This window comes from Telopea speciosissima, chromosome 4, assembly GCF_018873765.1.
Source record: "Telopea speciosissima isolate NSW1024214 ecotype Mountain lineage chromosome 4, Tspe_v1, whole genome shotgun sequence".
Classification (NCBI taxonomy): Eukaryota; Viridiplantae; Streptophyta; class Magnoliopsida; order Proteales; family Proteaceae; genus Telopea; species Telopea speciosissima.
This window is the reverse complement of record NC_057919.1, coordinates 14,939,397-14,958,332: the sequence shown is the minus strand read 5'-3', so window position 1 is coordinate 14,958,332 and position 18,936 is coordinate 14,939,397. Positions and strand designations below refer to the sequence as shown.

The window sequence follows — 18,936 nt, the reverse complement described above, 5'->3', positions numbered from 1 at the left end:
TCGGCTTAGTACCGGCCCGCCTGAGAGATCGTTGAGGTGTTCCCACCAAGACACAACCTAGTACCAGGGGGTTTGAGAGATTGGTGAGAGGGTGCAAACTTAGTCCCACATCGGCTAGGGAGGGGGATCTTGAGCTATTGATAAAGAGTAGCCTCCTCTACTTTATAGGACGCGTTTTAAAGCCTTGAGGCCCATTGGGTTAGAGAGGACAATATCATGTCAATAGAGGGGTTGGGTCGTTATATACCCAATGATCTGGGCAGACATGAGCCTTGAGCCTTGTCCATTGTAAGTCATTCTTCTCCCCCGGACCGGGGAAGACATTTATGGGTCCTGGACCCTTATCTCTAGGTGACAACTCCCTTTTACCCATTACCTTCTTGCGACGTAAGGGTATCATAGTCTAGTGAACCTTGCAAGATTCGGTTCGCAGTCGACCCCTATTGGGTGTAATGGATATACCTACAACATGATAGGTAGTATGATTTGAGTTTGGTTTTGGAACTAGACAGATGGTCAATTCACATGGTCGGTCCTCTATCTATCCAATGGTTAGAACTTCCACATTGACTCTTTACTGATTTAACGATTGAAAAAAATACACGAGAGAATATGAAATTTGACTGTTAGATGATCTGTAGGGTTCTCTATCCATCGAACAATAAAATCAGCCAAGTCAGCATCCATTTATAGAAATTCCTCTTTTAATAAGGTGGTGTAAAAATCATCTCCCATATGTAAGTGATTTTAAACATTGAGGCATGATGGCAGGTGATCACTTGCCTAAGAAATGCCAACGATGCAAAAGAACTGTATAACGAAGATGAAAATAAAGTCCTTTTTAAAGAAAAATACATGATAATCTAAGCATATGACCCTGATATTAAGGTGTGCTTCATATGCATGGACTTGAAGCATAAGCTGTAAGGCACCAGAACAGGATTGTTAGCCAACCCCATTTAGTTGGGAAATATTTTGTATTGTTTCACAAAAAGTTCATGTAGTCTGGTACCAATATTTGAGTCTTAGTACGAACTCCATTTGACACTGAAGTAACCAAGACTACCACCAAGTTGATAAAGTAAAAGATAGTAAATTTTTGAGAAAAGGTGCAGGGCTCCTGTTCTGGTTGTCTAGAGGGTGTATCTGGACTGGCACAATTGTCTGCCTCATGGTTGGTCAAATGGGGATGAAAATTTGTGGCTAGCAAGATCCCAATGTCTCTTGCACACATATCAAGTTTCAGCCCAAATGCAGTTGTTCAAGCGGCAAATAAAGCTTTGGAAAATCCAGGACTACGGGAGGGTGCATGCTTACAAATGGACTGCTGAGTGCAAGGGAAGGTGCCGATAAATGCAAGGGTATATTATTGAATTTGGGTCTGCAATTTGACACGTGGCTAATCCGAACCCCTCCTACATAGCCAATGGTGGAATTGCTACATCACCCCTTCCACATGGCACAAATGGGTGATAGTATGTAGATTCCCATCTGGACCTGCTTGTCTGGGAAAACTTTTGGCCAAAAAAAAAGAAAGACAAATACATTCATTACTTATCCATGCACTATGAAATATGTACAGTTATTAGTTCACCCCCCCCAAAAAATGTATAGTTAGTTTTATTCAGAGTGTTAAATATGAAAGAGTGCCCTTAGAATGAACTGATGTTCATGCAAATTATATGAATGGTAACATACATAATAGTTGAAAACAAGAGTATGGTGGAAAAATTTTGTTTAGATGGAAGTGTTTGCATGTATTTGATGTGTGCATGTTAAACTGCTTCAACACGGTCAGATTTTGGAAAACTTTTTGCCCTTTGATGAAGAGGAAATTTGGTATTAATCTTATGTCCCTATTTTCTTAATGCAGTTGGCTTGTTCAGGAGAACGAAATCCAATACCATTATGCTTGCTGGTCTGAGTGGTAGTGGAAAAACTATTCTGTTTTACCAGGTTAGCTCCTAGATTATTGGTTCCATCCTTTTGGTGCTTCAATATGTGCTGTTATTCTGCATTTTCTCAATCCTTATGTCTGAATACAGGCATTCTAGATTTCATTGTCCAATCTGTTTTCTGCCAACTATTTTAGAACCTCAATATGAATGCTATCTGAATGGCTTCGTGGTTGTTGAAACTTGAAGAAAAAAAAGACAAGCTCTATCGTTGCCCCAAAACAGTTTTGCTTTTACTGTTGGAGGAGTTTTGACTGAGGTGGTCAATTTTGTCCCACTGTAGATGGTGTAGTTGAAGTGTGGCTTGAATCCTCTGTATTTTTTTTTTTTTTGATATTGCTATTACAGAAAAAGAACAATTATACAGCATATGATAAAGTACACCAATAGTAAAAGGCAAAGGCCAAGAAATCCACAAAATGAATTGATCAGTGGGGTGAGGACTCAATGTATGAAGAATTCGAGGGGCTAATTCATCAGCTAAGGAGTTATCAGAATGCATCCTTCATGAGAAAATTTTTCCCTTGAGAGCACAAAGATCTTGCTTTCTTTATAAGATGCATGTATCTCCACGACCCACTAGAGAAGACTTAAATCCATTTTATCATCCGCATAGAGTCCTCTTTGATCACTGTATTTACTAAACCATTTTCTAGAGAGAGTTCCAATCCTTTGATGACCACCATGACTTCAGTGTGATAGAGTTGCATCTTCCGAAGGTCCTGGAAAACACCAACATCATGTTCCCCCTTATGCTCTCTAAAGCACCTTCATAGCAGCTGCCTTGGATTCCCCATTGAACTCTCATCAACATTTTAAGACTAAATACAGAGTTCCAAGCTAATTTGGACTCTCAACCCTACGTAGCTGACACCAATAATAGATAATTAATTAAACTTCAAATTACAAATATCCCATTAAATAGAAAATATCCTTGACAGCCCTACTGAACCATAAAATCAGGTTTGGACCATAGTTGTCACGGCGCCTAGGCGAACCAAGGCGGTCAAGGGGGGGGGGGCAAAAACTAAGGTGATACCAGCAAGGCGCCTGGACACCTAGGCGCTGCCTTGACAACTATGGTTTGGACCTGACCCGTCTTGCACCGGGTTTCCAGGCCGAGCCAAGATGGAAAACCACGGATGTTCAGCATCACTTTGATTCCTAATCAGTGTAGGATTCCAAATATGCTAAGTCTTGGCTATTTTTGGTAAAATAAGTTTGAGTTGTATTATCATTAGGCAAGTTCTAGTTGTATTAGGGAATTCTTAGAGTATATAAAGTTATGTACCCTGCCTTTAAGCTGTACGAGTTGATTGATTAAGGTTGAGTTAACTTAAGTGGGTTGCTTAATTTACTCACCTGCCTCTAAATCATGTGCAAATGACATGATTGGTTTCACATTATCGAGCAATTTCTACCATCAAATTTTGTGATTGAGCTTTGGTTTTTCACTGTGACTTCCATTGGCTTTAACAGTGAGAGTTTGACAGCATCGGGCCACAGATCAATTTCTCTCTTTCTTCATCCATTTAGTTTGTTGGTCAATGCTGGAGCTTTTCCTGCTTTCTGTTGGTTGGGGGATTGCAGATAGATGAAACCTTAAGCTCTGTTGCTTTAATGGCAGAAAAAACTTGGTGATGTGAGTCCCCAAGTGATTGAATTGTTGAAATAAAAAAACTTGGGGAATGAGCTCCAACAGTAGAAAACACAAGAAAAGAGGGAAGAACGGGGATGGAGGGAGAAGGGGGCAATGGTGGGAGATTAAAGGGAAAGGAACCAACGAAAAGGGGCCAGAAACTTTTGGACAAGATGTTTTATTCGAGGGAGATACATACATGAATTCTTTGTGCAACTATCATGTCACTCTTATGAGCTAGTTACACTTCACCTCCAGACAATTTTGAATACATAGGATTTGTCTTTGTTGAAGTGACGAGCTGTAGTTGCTAATTCCACTAGATTTGTGACTCTTGGTTATTCACATGGTGATGCAGATGAATCATATTAGTGGGTCTATTTTAGCGGAAATAAGCCTTGGATTGGGTTACATATGTGTTGACCTTTGGTCTAATGAGTTTTCTTTGTAATGGGCCAAAAATATGAATAGGAGGTAGGAATACGGGATATAGTCTAGTTATAGTCGTATTCTTTATTTTAATTGTTATTAAGTATTTTGTTTAGGCTGGAATAGGTCTCTATGAGTCCAGCCTTGTTTTAAGCTGCTTTCCTTTATTTTATGCAGAGTTTTAGTCAGTTAAGACTACCTCCATAGCAAGCTATATTGCCTGGAGGAGTTTTAGGATTGGTTTAAGTTCTGTTTTGAGTCTTTTATTTAAGTTTGTAAGGGATGTCAGCACATGAATTTGATGAATGGAAAGTGGTTTTTGCCTTTGGTTCTGTGGAGATTCAGAATGCTCTCTAATGTAGTGATTTCCAGGAACCCTTGGAGGTGATTCCAGTCTGCAGATCAGGTGGTGATTCCTGATCATATCTTTTCTCCTCCCCCCCCCCCCCACAACCAATATTTGCGTATCAGTTTCAGTTCCTGTTTAAGAGGCATAAAATTTCTACTATCAAATTCTATGTTTTTCTGGGTTTTAAGAATTCTCGACGCAAAAGGATTCTCTCATTACCTCAAATCTGTCCGTCGGATTCAGGTCATATTTTACAGTCTCGATCTAATGCTTGTATTGTTCATTCGACTGGAATTGCAGGCTGATCATAATTGTTTAAATCGAGTTATCTGTTTTTCTGTCAAACCTGGTTCTATCCTTGTACCTACGATCCTGTTGCAAGCTGATCTCCAACTGGATTACACTGGTTCAGGATCAGCACTGCATTAAATGGCCTTTCTTCTTTTTATACCTCAAATCTGTCCGGCAGATTCATATCATATTTTACAGTCTCTATCTACTGATATTGTTCATTTGACTGGAATTTCAGGCTGATCAGAATTGTTTAAATAGAGATAATATATGTTTTTCTGTCAAACCTGGTTCTATCCTTGTATCTACGATCCTATTGCAAGCTGATCTCCCAGTGGATTTCACTGGTTCAGGATCAGCACTGAATTAAATGGCCTTTCTTCTCTTTATTCATCTTAAAAGTTTGGATCAGACAAAAAAAGAACATTATTAAGTAATATATTATGTCTTGCATGCAATGAAATTCCAAAGGACCAGAAATCAATAAGTATAGCTATACAATTATAGCTGGAGTAGTATGCTCTTTTTTGAGCTGTTCACCAACCATTCTGGTTTGATTCCTCTGGCATATGTTTTTTGCCTTTTTATCTTTCAAGTCTAATGCTATATCTGGTAAACCAGAATCGGATTTCTGTTAGCACCTTTCCTTGAGCTACATTTTGCTTTGAACCATTGGATCTGGCATATTACTTATCTTTCAAGTCTAATGTTATCTCTGGTAAATCAGAATCTGAATTCTGTTAGCACCTTTCATTCCTTGAGCTACATTTTGCTTTGAACCATTGGATGTATTCATTGCTGGTGGTGGCAATCCCTGAGCTGACTCACCAAACCGGTGGTCATATGGGTCTGGGCTGACACTTTCTAACTCATTAATAAAAGGGTCTGGTACTCTGGTTCAGGTTGAGTCCTTGCCTTTTGCTCTTGGTGCATTTTCCAGCTAATCCTGGCATTGCATTAATTAAAACTGCCTCTTTTTCCCATGTGAGCATTGAGAGTTTTCACTTTATCAACTATAGGTTGGACTGGGATATAGGTTGTAATGGGGGTTATCATCAATGTTCAGCGCTATACAAACTGATCCACTGACATCCTGAATTATCAGTGTATTGTATTCCCTTTCTTAGGTATTTTATGTATTAATTCTGTGTATGTGTGTGTAGATGTGTTTATGTTCCATTTGGATCTATTATTGAGAAGTGGTTATTTAATTTATTACTGTGCCAGCTTCGAGATGGCTCTTCCCATCAAGGTACTGTTACATCAATGGAGCCAAACGAGAGCAGTTTCGTGCTACATTCTGAGTCCTCTAAGGTAAAATAATTTTTGTAAAATATTTCATGGACATTGTTGTACTGTTGTAATTTGGAAAACCTGTTCGGCAACACTCTCCATGATCAATCTTTTTGTAGGCATTGATATGAAGTGGCAGTGATACAGTGACAACCTTTTGCATGCTGTTAGTTCTCTAAAATGTAATCCAAAGTTTTTATCAGGAAGATCATAAAATTAACATCCACACCTTGTGCTACGGCCTACGTGTTGGGAGATGAGACCCTCCTGGATCTGCTTTGTGACGAACTGACTTAATTGTTTGACTGTAGCCGCTTGTTTGATGGAATACAAAAAAAAAAAATTTATTAATTTTAACCGTAGAAGTGATGCAGCCAGCCAATCCTAGATTCCAGTCAAGAAACAGATATCAGATCAGCTGCTCCACAGGCCCAAATCTAAACTATTTCCTGATAAAACAGTGTTGAAAAAATTTGCTCATTTGCTAGTTTCAGTAGCCTGCATTGGAGAAAGAGAGAGAGAGAGGAAAAAAAGAGAGATAGGGGCTGTTAACGGGATTGTGAAGTGTGAACAGTACCCATGAACAAGACCCATGAATAGTAATTGAAGAAATGGAAGAGAGAGAAGAGAGGGATAGGGGACAAGAGAGAAAAGAGGAAACTTCTTTTTTACTCAATTCAAATAAAAATTCTGTATTCTATCCCATTACCCATCATCATGGCGGTGATTACATATTTATACTTAAACAAAAGAAAGTTTCCTAAATTTAAAACTCTTAGGTAGCTAGACTAACTTAATTGACGGCGAATCTAAAATACTTAACTAATTATAATTGTTGAAATCTTAAGTCTTCTAGATAACTTGGGCCCCACACAACTAACCATAAGGACTCTTTGATGAGTAAATTAAAGCCAACTACATGACCTAATGGACCCCAGGACTAATTAAAATTTTCGTACACCCCTATAGACCCCCAGTTTTGGGCCTTGTAATTCAGCACATTACAAATAAAACCCAAAGAATTAAAAGCCCCTATCCCATAGATATTAAAATAGGACCATTTTTTGGACTGAGTCTGCATTAAGAAGCACATATTCACAGCACATTATTGAAGATAGTTGCACTCATCCAGTCTGAATGGTTTTTTTTTGCAGTAGAAATCTCCTAGATTTTATCAATTAGTGATGTAGTCTGCCATCCTGCACATATAAACTGCATGTAATGTTATGCAGAATGGCTAGGGAATAGATTCCCTGAAGGACTCCTGTTTCATTGATATCTCTTCTGTCCATGTTGATCTGTATATTAACTTTCCGAAATCCGAAGCTTTACTACTACCTTATCAAGTTATAATGTGCCCTTTGTCCCTTTTTTAACGCCCAAAAGGCCCCTCTGTTAGATTGTCAAGGTATTTCTTACTTTTCCACATGGTGATAATTTCAAACCCCCCTCTCTTTCTTCTGTCTGTATGATTGGTCTTCCTGTCATCAATTTCTTAGAAATTGAAGAGGTTACTGATTAGTCTTTCATTCTATGTACTGAAATGATAAATAAATTAGTCTCATCGGTATGATTGTGAGTTCTCATCTCATGTGCAGAAGGGAAAAATAAAGCCTGTCCATGTAGTTGATGTTCCTGGGCATTCACGACTTCGACCCAAGCTTGATGAATACTTGCCTCAAACTGCTGGCCTTGTTTTTGTCGTGGATGCCGTGGAGTTTTTACCGAATTGCCGTGCAGCTGCAGAGTACTAAAAAGCTACTATTTTTGTGGTTCTCATTATGTATTTTCACATACATAAATTTATAAGATTCAGTTCGTGACATTAGACATTTTTATGTTTTTAATGTGGCAGGTACCTTTATGATATCTTGACCAAGGCAAGCATTGTTAAGAAGAAAATCCCTGTACTCATACTATGCAACAAGACAGACAAAGTGACGGCACATACCAAGGAATTCATCAGGAAACAACTTGAAAAGGAAATGTAAGACCTCAACTCTTTCATTTGGACTTAGTTAGCAATGTCAAACTAGTAATCTCTCTTTTTTGACCATGATGTCCTGATGACAAGTGCATGAAGTTGAAATTCTTTCAAACTTTCTTTGATTAAGTGAGATTGAACTTGTAACCTCAGTTCTGTGTCACTGATGCTCTCATTGCAAGGCTTTATTGCAACATATACTTCATCTAGGATGGTAAACAACTGGCAAATGAAATGTAAGTGTTGTTGTGTGTTGATATTACATTGTTGTAGCCCTTAACAGCTCGAGCTTTTAGAGGAAGAGGTTGTAAGATGGTATCAAAGCCAGGAGGTTGGGTGTTCGATGCCTGGCAAGTGTGAGGGGTTTGTGTTGTGTTGTTGTTGTGCCCGTACACTGTGTGCCCCTTGGTGTATCATGTGCATAGCCGTGTGTGTATGTGTGTCTGGGCCTGCAAGTGCCTTGGGGGGGGGGGTTTGTGTGTTGATAGACATTGTTGTAGCTTTTACTTAACAGAGTGTGCTTTTGGGACAAGCAGTTGTAACAGTAAGATTTCAGTGCCTTTTATTTTTTAAGGGTGGGCAAGATAGAATTGGTTATCTGACTGCATCAGTTCTGAGGAGCAAAAGGCGTTTAAACTATACTAAGTGTATTTGATGCAGGGCACAAGTACCAAGTTTTGCCTGAGCTCTGATCCGATTGATAAGTTAGTGTTCCAGCTAGATTCATGGACACAATTTCCTTAGTGGCCGGTCTTAGAGTTACTACTCTGTAGTTTGATATCGGATATCAGATATACAAAACATAGTTATTAATTTCATGTATAAAATATGTTGGGGATGGTCATCTTCAGGTGGTATTCAAGATGGTAGGGCATAGGGTGGTGTGACAGCATTGCTTCTCCTCCCCCCCCCCCCCCTCTTTTTTTCTTGGTAGAAGAGTAGCTGCGAGGTGGAAGTTCATTCCTTAAAGTGTTCTTTCTGGCCTTCTGTTTGATTGATAAATCAATAGATCTGATGTTCTTACATTCTGCTTCCTACAGAGACAAGCTACGGACATCAAGAACTGCTATTTCTGATGCTGACATTGCTAATGAATTTACACTTGGTGTGACCGGAGAGGCCTTCACATTCTCCCATTGTCATAACAAGGTGGTAATTGCAGAAGCTTCAGGGCTAACAGGTGATATAGTGCAAGTTGAGCAGTTCATTCGGGAACATGTCAAGCCATAGAAGCTAATTTGTAAGGCTTATGAATTTATATGCTCTCTTAAAAGAATGGTTCTTTGGGTCAGTCTCATTGACTTTATGTGGTCATTCCTGATGAAAAAGCCGTTTGAGCTTGTCACAGAACGTAGACCTGGAAACCAAGGTTGGTGGCTAACTGATCTCCTTGCTGGCCTCTTGTCTGCCTTTACATGGAAGCCTGTTTGTTAAGATATTCAGAAATGTTATTCTACTGAAGTTTCTTTTTGATTGATTTTTTGCTTTTCTGCTTTGCATTATCAGTTGATGTTGCAATCTCATAGGGTGGTTTCCACTGTGGATCATGTCATTTGAACTTTCAGTTCGTTTACAAAGACTATCTGTAGCACAGACATAATTGACTAACAGTTGAAGAAATCCTTATCCATAAATGTGGAAATGGAAACTCTCGAGTAGTTAGTCTCCAATCTCATCCCCTGAAGCGCATGTGAACATGCAAATGGTCATCAAGATCTTCTCCGGTCTCCTTCCAATGTTTCCTAATTCCTGGCTGAAAATTTAATTTCAGTGGATAGAGAGGATGCTCTGGAATGGATGTCTCGAGGATCAGATTTGTTTCATTTGAAATTGGTCTGATATTTGAGGCTTTGTTTATTTGCATCATGTCGAGGGAGTGTAAGTAATGAATCAGAAGGTAAAGTAATTTTTCACCATTTGACCAATAATACAAGATAGGAATTTTATTGAAATTTACTTTATTTCATTTGGTTGTTTGGACAACAGGCAGAATATCAAGTGGAAAATGGAAAATGACCAATCGTTTAAAGGACCATTTGCATATTTGGAAAGAGTTTTAGGCAGTGTTGGTATGTATTCTAGATTGATTTCCCATTCTTGGGCAATAAAAACAATTATTTTTATCATCTGAGAATGCAAAATTAATTTGGAATGCATACCAAATGCTGCCTTATTTAACATAATTATAAGGGGAGGGTTCCCAACGCTATTGCCAGTGGAGGAGTGAGTCTCTTATGCTACATCAATGACGGATCATTATTTGTTTCATTTTTTGGGTAGATTTATTTTCTCAAGTTTCTCAAATAGGGGTGGAAATGACCACCCTACTCTTGTCTAATCACATTGTTTGGGTGGGGTCCATCCCCCATTAGAGGCACTTGGGGGAATGGAACAGGCAGGAAATGGAGTAGATAATTTTCCCACTAATGGCTGTGCATGGGATGGTAATGTCATTAGAGGGTCTACAAGTTCAGAGATGAGAGAATAATCTCAATTATGAAAGGAGAAATTTTTTTGGCAAGTTCAGTGACCCTCAGACCCCTATGTCACTCCCTCCCCAATCGGGTTCCTCTCCCCACATGGGTACCTTTCTCTTGGATCTCCCACTGTCCATAGGGTGTGGGATCCATCTTTGGAGTGCGGGACCCATACTCATAGACGGTGTGAGATCTAGCCAGAGGGTACCCACATGGGGAGAACTGGACTGCCCTCCCGCCAACACAGCTAAAGAACAAAAAAAGAGTAAACCGAGTGACTAAGTTTGATGCAGTCATCCGAAAGCTAAAACGAATTTTCGTAGTGGGTTTTTTTCCTCCAGCAGGTAAGTTTGAAAATGCTCTATTTGGGGAGTTGATTACTTGCTTCTCACTAGGCTTGGTTGGATTAGCAGAAATGGTGGAACCTTAGCAAAAATGCGTTTAAAATTGACCTGTTTTTTATTGTTTTAAATACGTTTTGCCGTATATTTGGGAAACATACGGGTAAAAACGATAAACGTCATGCATTTCTGTGCATGTTCCCTTTTTTTTTTTTTTTTATGTTTTTTAGATCTTGGACTTGTTAAACAATGGTTTACTTAATTGACCATATCTCTCTGTCCCTCACTCTGATTTACTTGATTCTTTCACCGACAAAAAGATGACTCGAAGGGTTACATTTCTCATGATATCATCTTCAACTTAAAGTCAATGCAAGGATCCCAAATATTGAACTACAAATTGATGCGTCTATTGAAAAGAGTTTCTAAATTTTGGATGTTACAGTTGTTCTCTAAACATTAGAAGCATGCATTTCAAATAAAAATTCCTCAATTTATTTTTACGAGAATAGTGCCGTCTTTTGGTTCTGTCTAAGAGGCTGAGCCTGGAATTGACAACCCTAGATACTAACATGGACTTTGACAATTTTATCCTCTGTCTGACCGTCCATATTGTATCTTCAATCCAATATTGGTCAGGTATTGGCCGGTACGGATAGGCGGATACGATATCGAGCCCTAAAACCCTGGTCCTAAGGTTGAAACAGGGCCGGGTTTTTAAAACCTTAGTCCAACCCTGAGTCCTCTTAGCTCAACCCAAGCCCAACCCGGCCCTAGGTCAGGCAGATATATCTCAGCCCAAGCCCAACCTTGTCGGGCTCAGCCTAGCCCAGTCCAACCCTGATTGATTTTTTGCCATTTGCTTCATCCTATGCATTAAAAAAATGAGATATATCTGATTGGGTATATTCAAATGACTACTAGATTTTTCTTTGGGTTAAAAAGCTTAACCTAATCTTAAAATTGTAAATATTTTCGTTCAATAGATAATTAACTTATTTTTTGGTAAATCAATAGATAATTAGATACTAAACAAAAATTGTAAAATATAAACAATAATTTATAAGACATAAACTAACACAGGGCCGGGCTGCACTGGGCTTAGCCTGAGCCCTAAGGTCTCAACTTTAGCCCAACCGGACCCTGATCCTGATCTACACCCAAAACTTAAAAAATTCAACCTTAGCCCACCCTCAGGTTGAAAAATCCAGTCCAAGCCCTGTTTGAACTCAGGACGGACCAAGACGAGCTCGGCCCGACAGAGCTAAACTTAAACCCCTACCTGGTCGTATGAGAGGAGACGCTTTCACCGTTCTCAAAACGAAGGGAAACAGAGAGAGCGACACAAGGCAGACACAGGAATACGGGAATCTCATCTTCCGACCTGAAGGTATTCGATCTCATATGATTTTCAGTGGAGGTTCAAGTTTCTTATTTTTCTTTGGTTCTTTAAACTGCGCTTCTCGACATGTGAAGAAAGGGCTGCGGTCTGAAATTTTCTGTTTTTTTATTTCTATTTACTTAAACCTTCTATATTTTGATGTTTATGATTAGAGCCTTTTTCTCTTGATTTTTCGGTTTTGATCAGTTTATTGGGATTTATGTACTCTTTAACTTTCGTTTCCAATTTATTTTTTTTCTTGTCCCTTTAGATGCTTTCTATGTGTTTGATTTGTGAGCATTGCTCAGTTCTTTTAGTGGGTGCGTCTTCTACTTTTGATCTTGTATTTTATATGGTTCCAGGTAAGACTTTAGTGTTTGCTATTGGTGTGGAAGAGCGTTATGTTTGTTTCTGTTCCTATAATGACGATTTATTAGGGTTTTCTCTTTTCACTTTCGATGATGGGGTTCTGTTCTGTTTTAGTCATTCATTCAATACTTAGCAATTCCTAATCTGATTATTTGTGGTCTTGTTCTAATGTAATGGTCATTAGTTTCTGCGAATTTGGAGCAGCTATGACAGACGAAACTCCTGTTGACGTGAAGGATGAAGTGGCAGAAGTAAGTTCTGATCTGTTTGAGATGATACGGAATGTAGTGGGAATCAGAATATTGTCTTTTCTATGGTGTGAGTAGTTGGGTTTGGGCATGTTGTTGGTTACAGTGTAAAGTGTTATTTGTCTGATTAGTTAATAAATTGATATATCTAGAAATGGAAAGGAACTTCAAAAAGCAATTGAAGTGCAAAACTAGCTATTCGTCTTTTTTTTTTTTTTTTTTTTTCAAAATTTTGGTCTGAATAATGATGAGTGGTATGTTATGTTTGTCAAAATTCACTCTCTGTGGTCTGTGATTACCTCTTTCGCAGCTTGCCCCATTCGATCCTACAAAAAAGAAGAAGAAGAAGAAGGTTGTTATTCAAGATCCTGTGGATGATGCTGTGGATAAGTTGGCTGAGAAAACAGAAAATTTGTCAGGTACGTTTGAAATTAATGACCACGAGTTTACTTTTGAATGGATTTCTTCAAGAGCTTATTTTTTTTATACTGCTCCTCTTTGGAGACTCATAAGGTTCTTCAAATGCAGTGACTGACGGACTTGAAAATACTTTTGCTGGTTTGAAGAAAAAGAAGAAGAAACCTGTAAGTCAGCATTTTGCCACCTGGGCACAAATGTTATTGTATTCTAGCACCTTATTATCATCTCTTCTCGGACAGAAAGTGTTAAGTAATATCTAGAGTACTGTTGCAGGTAGAAACTGAAACATTGAATGATGAAAATGGGGATGCAGGAGAAGATCTGAATGGTATGTGCTCTCATTTCAAATTTATTTTAACTCCAACGTTTGTTACTAATTGCTCATAATATTAGGTCCTTATTAAATGTACAAATTAATTCCTTTTTTTTCCCTTCCTATTCAGACCATGTTGATGAGGATGAAGAAGGAGAAGGGATTGTACTTGGACAACGATATCCTTGGGAGGGAAGTGACCGAGATTATGAATATGAAGAGGTGCGATTATTTTCCGGTACCTGTATACGTAAAATTGTAGCTTGTTTTCTTCAAGAACCTCCCTTGCTGCTTGTTAATTTTTTTCTTTACGGACATCCCCTGCTTGTGGTTAATTTTTTTCTTTAAGGGCATCCCCTGCTTGTGGTTATTCTTTTCTTTGAGGACCTCCCATGTGTGTCATTATCTTTTACTATAAAGTTTTGATTAAGTTTACGAGATCTTACACTTCTTAGATTTTGCAATTATGGGCATTGGATAAGTCAGAGTTATCTTCTTCAGCAGTCTCTTTCTCTTTGCTCTCTCTCACTTTGAGCCATGCATGTGTTAGTATAGCACTCTTTTGTTTTTGCGTGTTTTGACAAATAATAAAAGTTTTTTTTTATTTTATTTTAATAACAAAGTACTGTTAGTCCCAGCATTTTATACTCAATTTCTTCGATCCCCCATTTTATCATTTTACTTGCATGGGCTTTGATGGCTTTTGAGGTCAGTACTTTTGATGCATTAATAGATTTTTTGGTGTTAATTGCCAGTGGTTATTTTTATATATATTAAAAGCATATGCTTTTTAATTTGTTTATTAATGTATATTTTTCTAATGGATGCAGCTTTTAGGCAGGGTGTTCAACATCTTGCGTGAGAATAATCCTGAGCTTGCAGGAGATAGACGTAGAACGGTGATGAGGCCACCTCAAGTACTCCGTGAAGGCACAAAAAAGACTGTCTTTGTGAACTTTATGGATCTATGCAAGACGTATGATTGGGCTCCCTAAACACTGCTTTATCATTCTCTTTTATCAGAACTTCCCTTTCTTTATGGCTGCTGATTGCTGGTATTGTTGTGGATGTTTATAATGTATTTGGTATCACTTCTATAGCAAAAGTTGCATTGGTGCATGAAAACGACATTGAGGTAGCAAGGGACATAGCTCTGAACATTGCACGGTTATGTCAACAAAATTCTGTGGAATTGAAGGCGTCAAATGAATTGTGAGTGATTTCAGGAATTATGAAGAAAATAAAAAATTGTAGAAACTTGCAGAACATGAGAGTGAAGGAGAGAAAGAACATCTGAATATTGAATGGCATGGTCAACATTTTCTTGCCATTAGTAAAATGTTAAGATAGTGGTAGAGAGAAAGTTGGGGACTAAGGAAAGGGGTAGGCACTCGATACAGAAAGGGGGGGGGGGGGAGTGATGCAGTTGCATAAGACGTTTATTCCGTATGGAAGCCTAGATGTAATCTAGAAGGCCCACAATTGGCAAGTGACAGTGTAATGGGGCTGAAAACAAGCTTTGAGTTTTAATGGTAGTTAGGCCTTTTATTTTCTTGGATTCCCTAATTTATAAGCATCTTAATCTAACTCGAACACTTAACTATTAATCCTGTGTACTAACTTTACCTCCAATTTAAGAATTTTGTTTTGAGTCTATTTACTTAAGTCAGTATAAGTGAGTGATTAAGAGTCTTTTTACGAGTCAGTTTAGGAATTTTAGAAGGTTTTTATATATGTAATAGACTTCCATCAATTGGAGATGATTTGAGTAAAGAAACTTGAGTTTTTCAAGAGTTTTTTGTACTGTTGAGCTGTGCAAACGGGATTGGAGTTCCAGATTTGACCTCCCTCCTCCTAGTTCACTTCATAATGTAGAAGGGGGTTCATCGAAGAACCACTCTACAGTAGGATCGTTAATAGTTGCAGCAGATCATCAATAATGGAAGCAAATCAGATTTAGGAGGTAAACACCAAAACAGAAGGTAACAAATACTAGGCAAATCAGTGGTGAGAATGGGCTCTAAGGTTGATCGAGTGGAGTAGGCATTGAGGCGAATCTTTCTGAAAGTTTGGTTCAGTTCTGATGGACAGAAGTGAAGATATGAGTTGGGGATGAAAATTGAAGGTTTGTGAATATGGAGGATTCTAGCCAATGGAATGGGGTAGAAGCGGGGATCGAATGGAGGGGCTGATGGTGTGGTTCTATGCTAAAAATCCAGCAGATTTCGATGGATGAAGGTGGAGATATGCAGCCTTGAAGTTGCAGCAGGAACTCAAGTCTAGGAGCAGCAGCAGTCTTCACTTGAATGGAGGAGGCAGTAGCAGCACAGCCTTGGATTGTGGAGTTGTCAGTTGTTTGCAGCATTGATCACAGGGTAGCAGCAACACAACAGGGAATCAATTGCAGTGGAGGAGAAGATGGAGAAAAGAAGTAGAAGAGATGGGGGGGGGGGGGGTTATGGGAATGGCTCTCTCAGCCTGGATCTCTCACCCACAGCTATCCCAGCTGTTGAAACAAGGAGGATCTCCCATAATTCGATGGCAACCTTGGGCCAGAAAATTTTATTCTCTACATTGTGTTTTTTCCTTACAATAAGAAGCCTATTAATAGCTTAGGCAAGCTTACAATAAAATTAGAAACTTCCAAAATAGAAACTGGTCTAAATTAGAAACTTACGAAAATAGAAACTACTAAATCCTAACTAAAATAGAAGGTAGCTAAAATTAGAAGCTACTAGGCTTTATAGTTCAGCCACATGCAAGAATAACTAAAATAGAAACTAATAGATTTAGTAACTAAGTACTACTAAGAGAAATAGTAACAAAATAAAATTAGATCTTCAAGTCTTCTAGCAGTCAATCCTCTTTCTTGTAAAAGCTTCGATTCTCATGTGGTCACCACCAAGGATCTTCTAATAATATTCTCACCAAGGCAAAATAAGGGGTTTATCTACATCATTTCATGTGAACAGTGTTTTGGACTCTTCTTCTTCTTCATGTTTTGATCTACATCAGTTCATCCCTAAGATCAGGTGTGATCTTTTCTCTCTGTTCTAATTCTCTCTGATCTCATCTTTGATTTCTTCTAATTCTCTTTTCTCTTCATATCAATTTCTAGTTTTGATTCTGTTCTTAGCATAAAAATCCTATCTTTTTTTTCTGGTTTCTTGAATTCTTTCGAATTAGGAATTTTCTGAAACTTCAAATCTAACCATTGGATTTCAATTCTGCTTCCATACTTAGCAATTGATTTTAAGTTCTGTTTTCTAAATCTGATTTCAGATTTATGACTATTATTAGGCTTGTTATTTGGTACTGAAATCAATCTCTATTCTGGTTGTCTGAACCTTCATTGATTCTTAGATTTGGAATTCCTTCTTCAAGTAGGAATCTTCAGATCCTAAGAATCTGACTAATGGATCAAGCCTGATATCTGAAATTATATTCTCCCATCCAATTAGAGCATTTGACCAGAATTTTGATTGGATCTGATCCCTTGATTCTTTGTTTTTAAAATTCTTTGAATATCTGGTTTCATTCCTTTCCTGTGATCCCGTTGCAAGCTGATCTCCCAGTGGATCTCACATGTTCAAGATTAGCACTGCATTAGAGAGAGAAGTACTTATGGACTACTCTTCTCTACAGCAGTGTGCTGGTATGGTAATGATACTTTGTAGATGCTAAGGTGTGATACTCTTCACAGAGATACACATACAACATAATTTGTTTTAACTCCACTAACATAATCTAGTGTGCAGTATGAAGGGAAGATGTGCTTCAAAAGAAGAATAACTTGAAATCATGTTATGATGCTCTGGGGAGCTTCTTGTTTCTTGCTCCCAAATATTGAGTTGAATTTATTGCTTTCGGGTGGGATTTATTTCTCGTACTCCTTCAGTTGAATGAGATATTTTGGTGGGCTGCATACTGAAAATTATTGTAGTTTCTGTGATGCAAATTGAATTTATACTAGTGTTTACTTATTGCTGTTAGAGGGCGGGCCTTGGTGCAATGGTAAGGTTGCTCCATTGTGACCAAGTGGTCACGGGTTCGAGTTTGGAAACAGCGTCTCTGCGAAAGCAGGGGTAAGGCTGCGTACATTATGACCTTCCCCAGATCCCGCAGCGGTGGGAGCCTCGTGCACTGGGTACACCGTTTTTTGTTTACTTATTGCTGTTGCTGTGGTAAAATGTGTCCTTTTTTTATGCATAACTTTTTATGATTACGGGAATTTTAATTCTTATATAATATGAGTTTCCGGTCTATTTATCCATGGTCTTATTATGCTCGTCTATTTTTAATATTAAAATTTTCTTCCATTTCAGGATGCATAGGCAGCCAGAGCATGTCATGAATTTTCTATTGGCTGAAATGGGAACTAGTGGATCTCTTGATGGGCAACAAAGATTGGTTGTTAAGGGAAGATTTGCTCCCAAGAATTTTGAAGGGATTCTGCGAAGATATGTCAGTAAGTTTCTTTACTATCGTATTAAAAAGATAGCTGAATGCTTGGCGCTTCTCACTTTTTCTTTAGTGGGAAGGAAAATTCTAAGGCAGTTTGATGACTCTCTTCCTTGTTGATAATTTGTCTTTTCTCATTTCTCTCTTAACTAGTACTCATCTTTTTCCAGATGAATATGTCATATGCAATGGCTGCAAAAGTCCGGACACAATTCTTTCAAAAGAGAACCGTTTATTCTTTCTCAGATGTGAGCAGGTAACTGACCGTCTTTCTTTGTTCACATGAAATCACAATCATGGTTCAACCTAAGCATGTGGACGGTCTTGATATGTGATGTAAATCTTGTTCATAGCTTGCTATATGTATTGGTTGGACTTAAATTATCATGTATAGGACATTCTTATACCTAAGTTGAGATTGTCCATGAAATGAAAATATCATCAAGAACCTTTCTTACTGTTTTATGTTGACATTCATTCGTGATGGTTGAGTGTTGGACAGGCATTGATATCTTCTTGCTAATCATACTCTTACTTGCAGTGTGGTTCAGGACGGTCCGTTGCTCCAATCAAGGCTGGTTTTGTTGCGCGTGTCGGACGTAGGAAGGCTGGGACATGATCTAGGCCCTTTTATTTCCCCCCCCTCTTTTTCTTTTGTTCCCGCACCCTTTTGTTGGGGACCCTATGTTCTGGGGGATACAATATCCACTGTTAAGGCATGAAACTCAATTCTTTTGCTGAATTGGTTGTCATATTACCATTGTGATTTTGACTTAAGCTATGTTGAGTATTAGATTCTTAATGTCATGTTATTTGGTTATTTATTTTAATTTTTTGTTTTTTAATAAACCTTGTTATTAGGTGATTGAGAGAAAACTTATGTGGGGATTGAAATATGGATTGCTTACGAACAAATGTTCATGTCTAGATTTGTCACGAGCCAGTGGTAGATCTGGTGGGCTGAAATTTAATCGATTGGAAGACCC

The 18,936-nt window shown here is 38.4% G+C and overlaps 2 protein-coding genes across 5 annotated transcripts in view; both read left to right on the top strand.

Annotated features, from left to right (window-relative positions):
* Positions 1–9,208, top strand: part of LOC122657687 (signal recognition particle receptor subunit beta-like) — a 24,044-nt gene extending 14,836 nt beyond the window's left edge. The window contains exons 3-7 of one of the 2 annotated variants that reach the window (XM_043852474.1): positions 1,874–1,956; positions 5,891–5,977; positions 7,555–7,703; positions 7,812–7,943; positions 8,981–9,208. In XM_043852474.1, the coding sequence (XP_043708409.1) occupies positions 1,874–1,956; positions 5,891–5,977; positions 7,555–7,703; positions 7,812–7,943; positions 8,981–9,170 (641 nt within the window). In that variant the 3' untranslated portion in view covers positions 9,171–9,208. The remainder of the gene's footprint in view (positions 1–1,873; positions 1,957–5,890; positions 5,978–7,554; positions 7,704–7,811; positions 7,944–8,980) is intronic. The other variant, XM_043852475.1, reaches the window with a different exon arrangement.
* LOC122657686 (eukaryotic translation initiation factor 2 subunit beta-like) overlaps positions 1–18,790 on the top strand; it is a 23,629-nt gene extending 4,839 nt beyond the window's left edge. Inside the window, exons 2-11 of one of the 3 annotated variants that reach the window (XM_043852473.1) lie at positions 5,533–5,537; positions 12,710–12,759; positions 13,067–13,175; positions 13,285–13,340; positions 13,450–13,504; positions 13,620–13,711; positions 14,320–14,465; positions 17,815–17,957; positions 18,121–18,206; positions 18,492–18,790. In XM_043852473.1, the coding sequence (XP_043708408.1) occupies positions 12,715–12,759; positions 13,067–13,175; positions 13,285–13,340; positions 13,450–13,504; positions 13,620–13,711; positions 14,320–14,465; positions 17,815–17,957; positions 18,121–18,206; positions 18,492–18,569 (810 nt within the window). In that variant the 5' untranslated portion in view covers positions 5,533–5,537; positions 12,710–12,714 and the 3' untranslated portion in view covers positions 18,570–18,790. Of the gene's footprint in view, positions 1–5,532; positions 5,538–12,692; positions 12,760–13,066; positions 13,176–13,284; positions 13,341–13,449; positions 13,505–13,619; positions 13,712–14,319; positions 14,466–17,814; positions 17,958–18,120; positions 18,207–18,491 lie in introns of those variants that run through there. The other 2 variants (XM_043852472.1, XM_043852470.1) reach the window with 2 other exon arrangements.
* Positions 18,791–18,936: the final 146 nt, after the last annotated feature.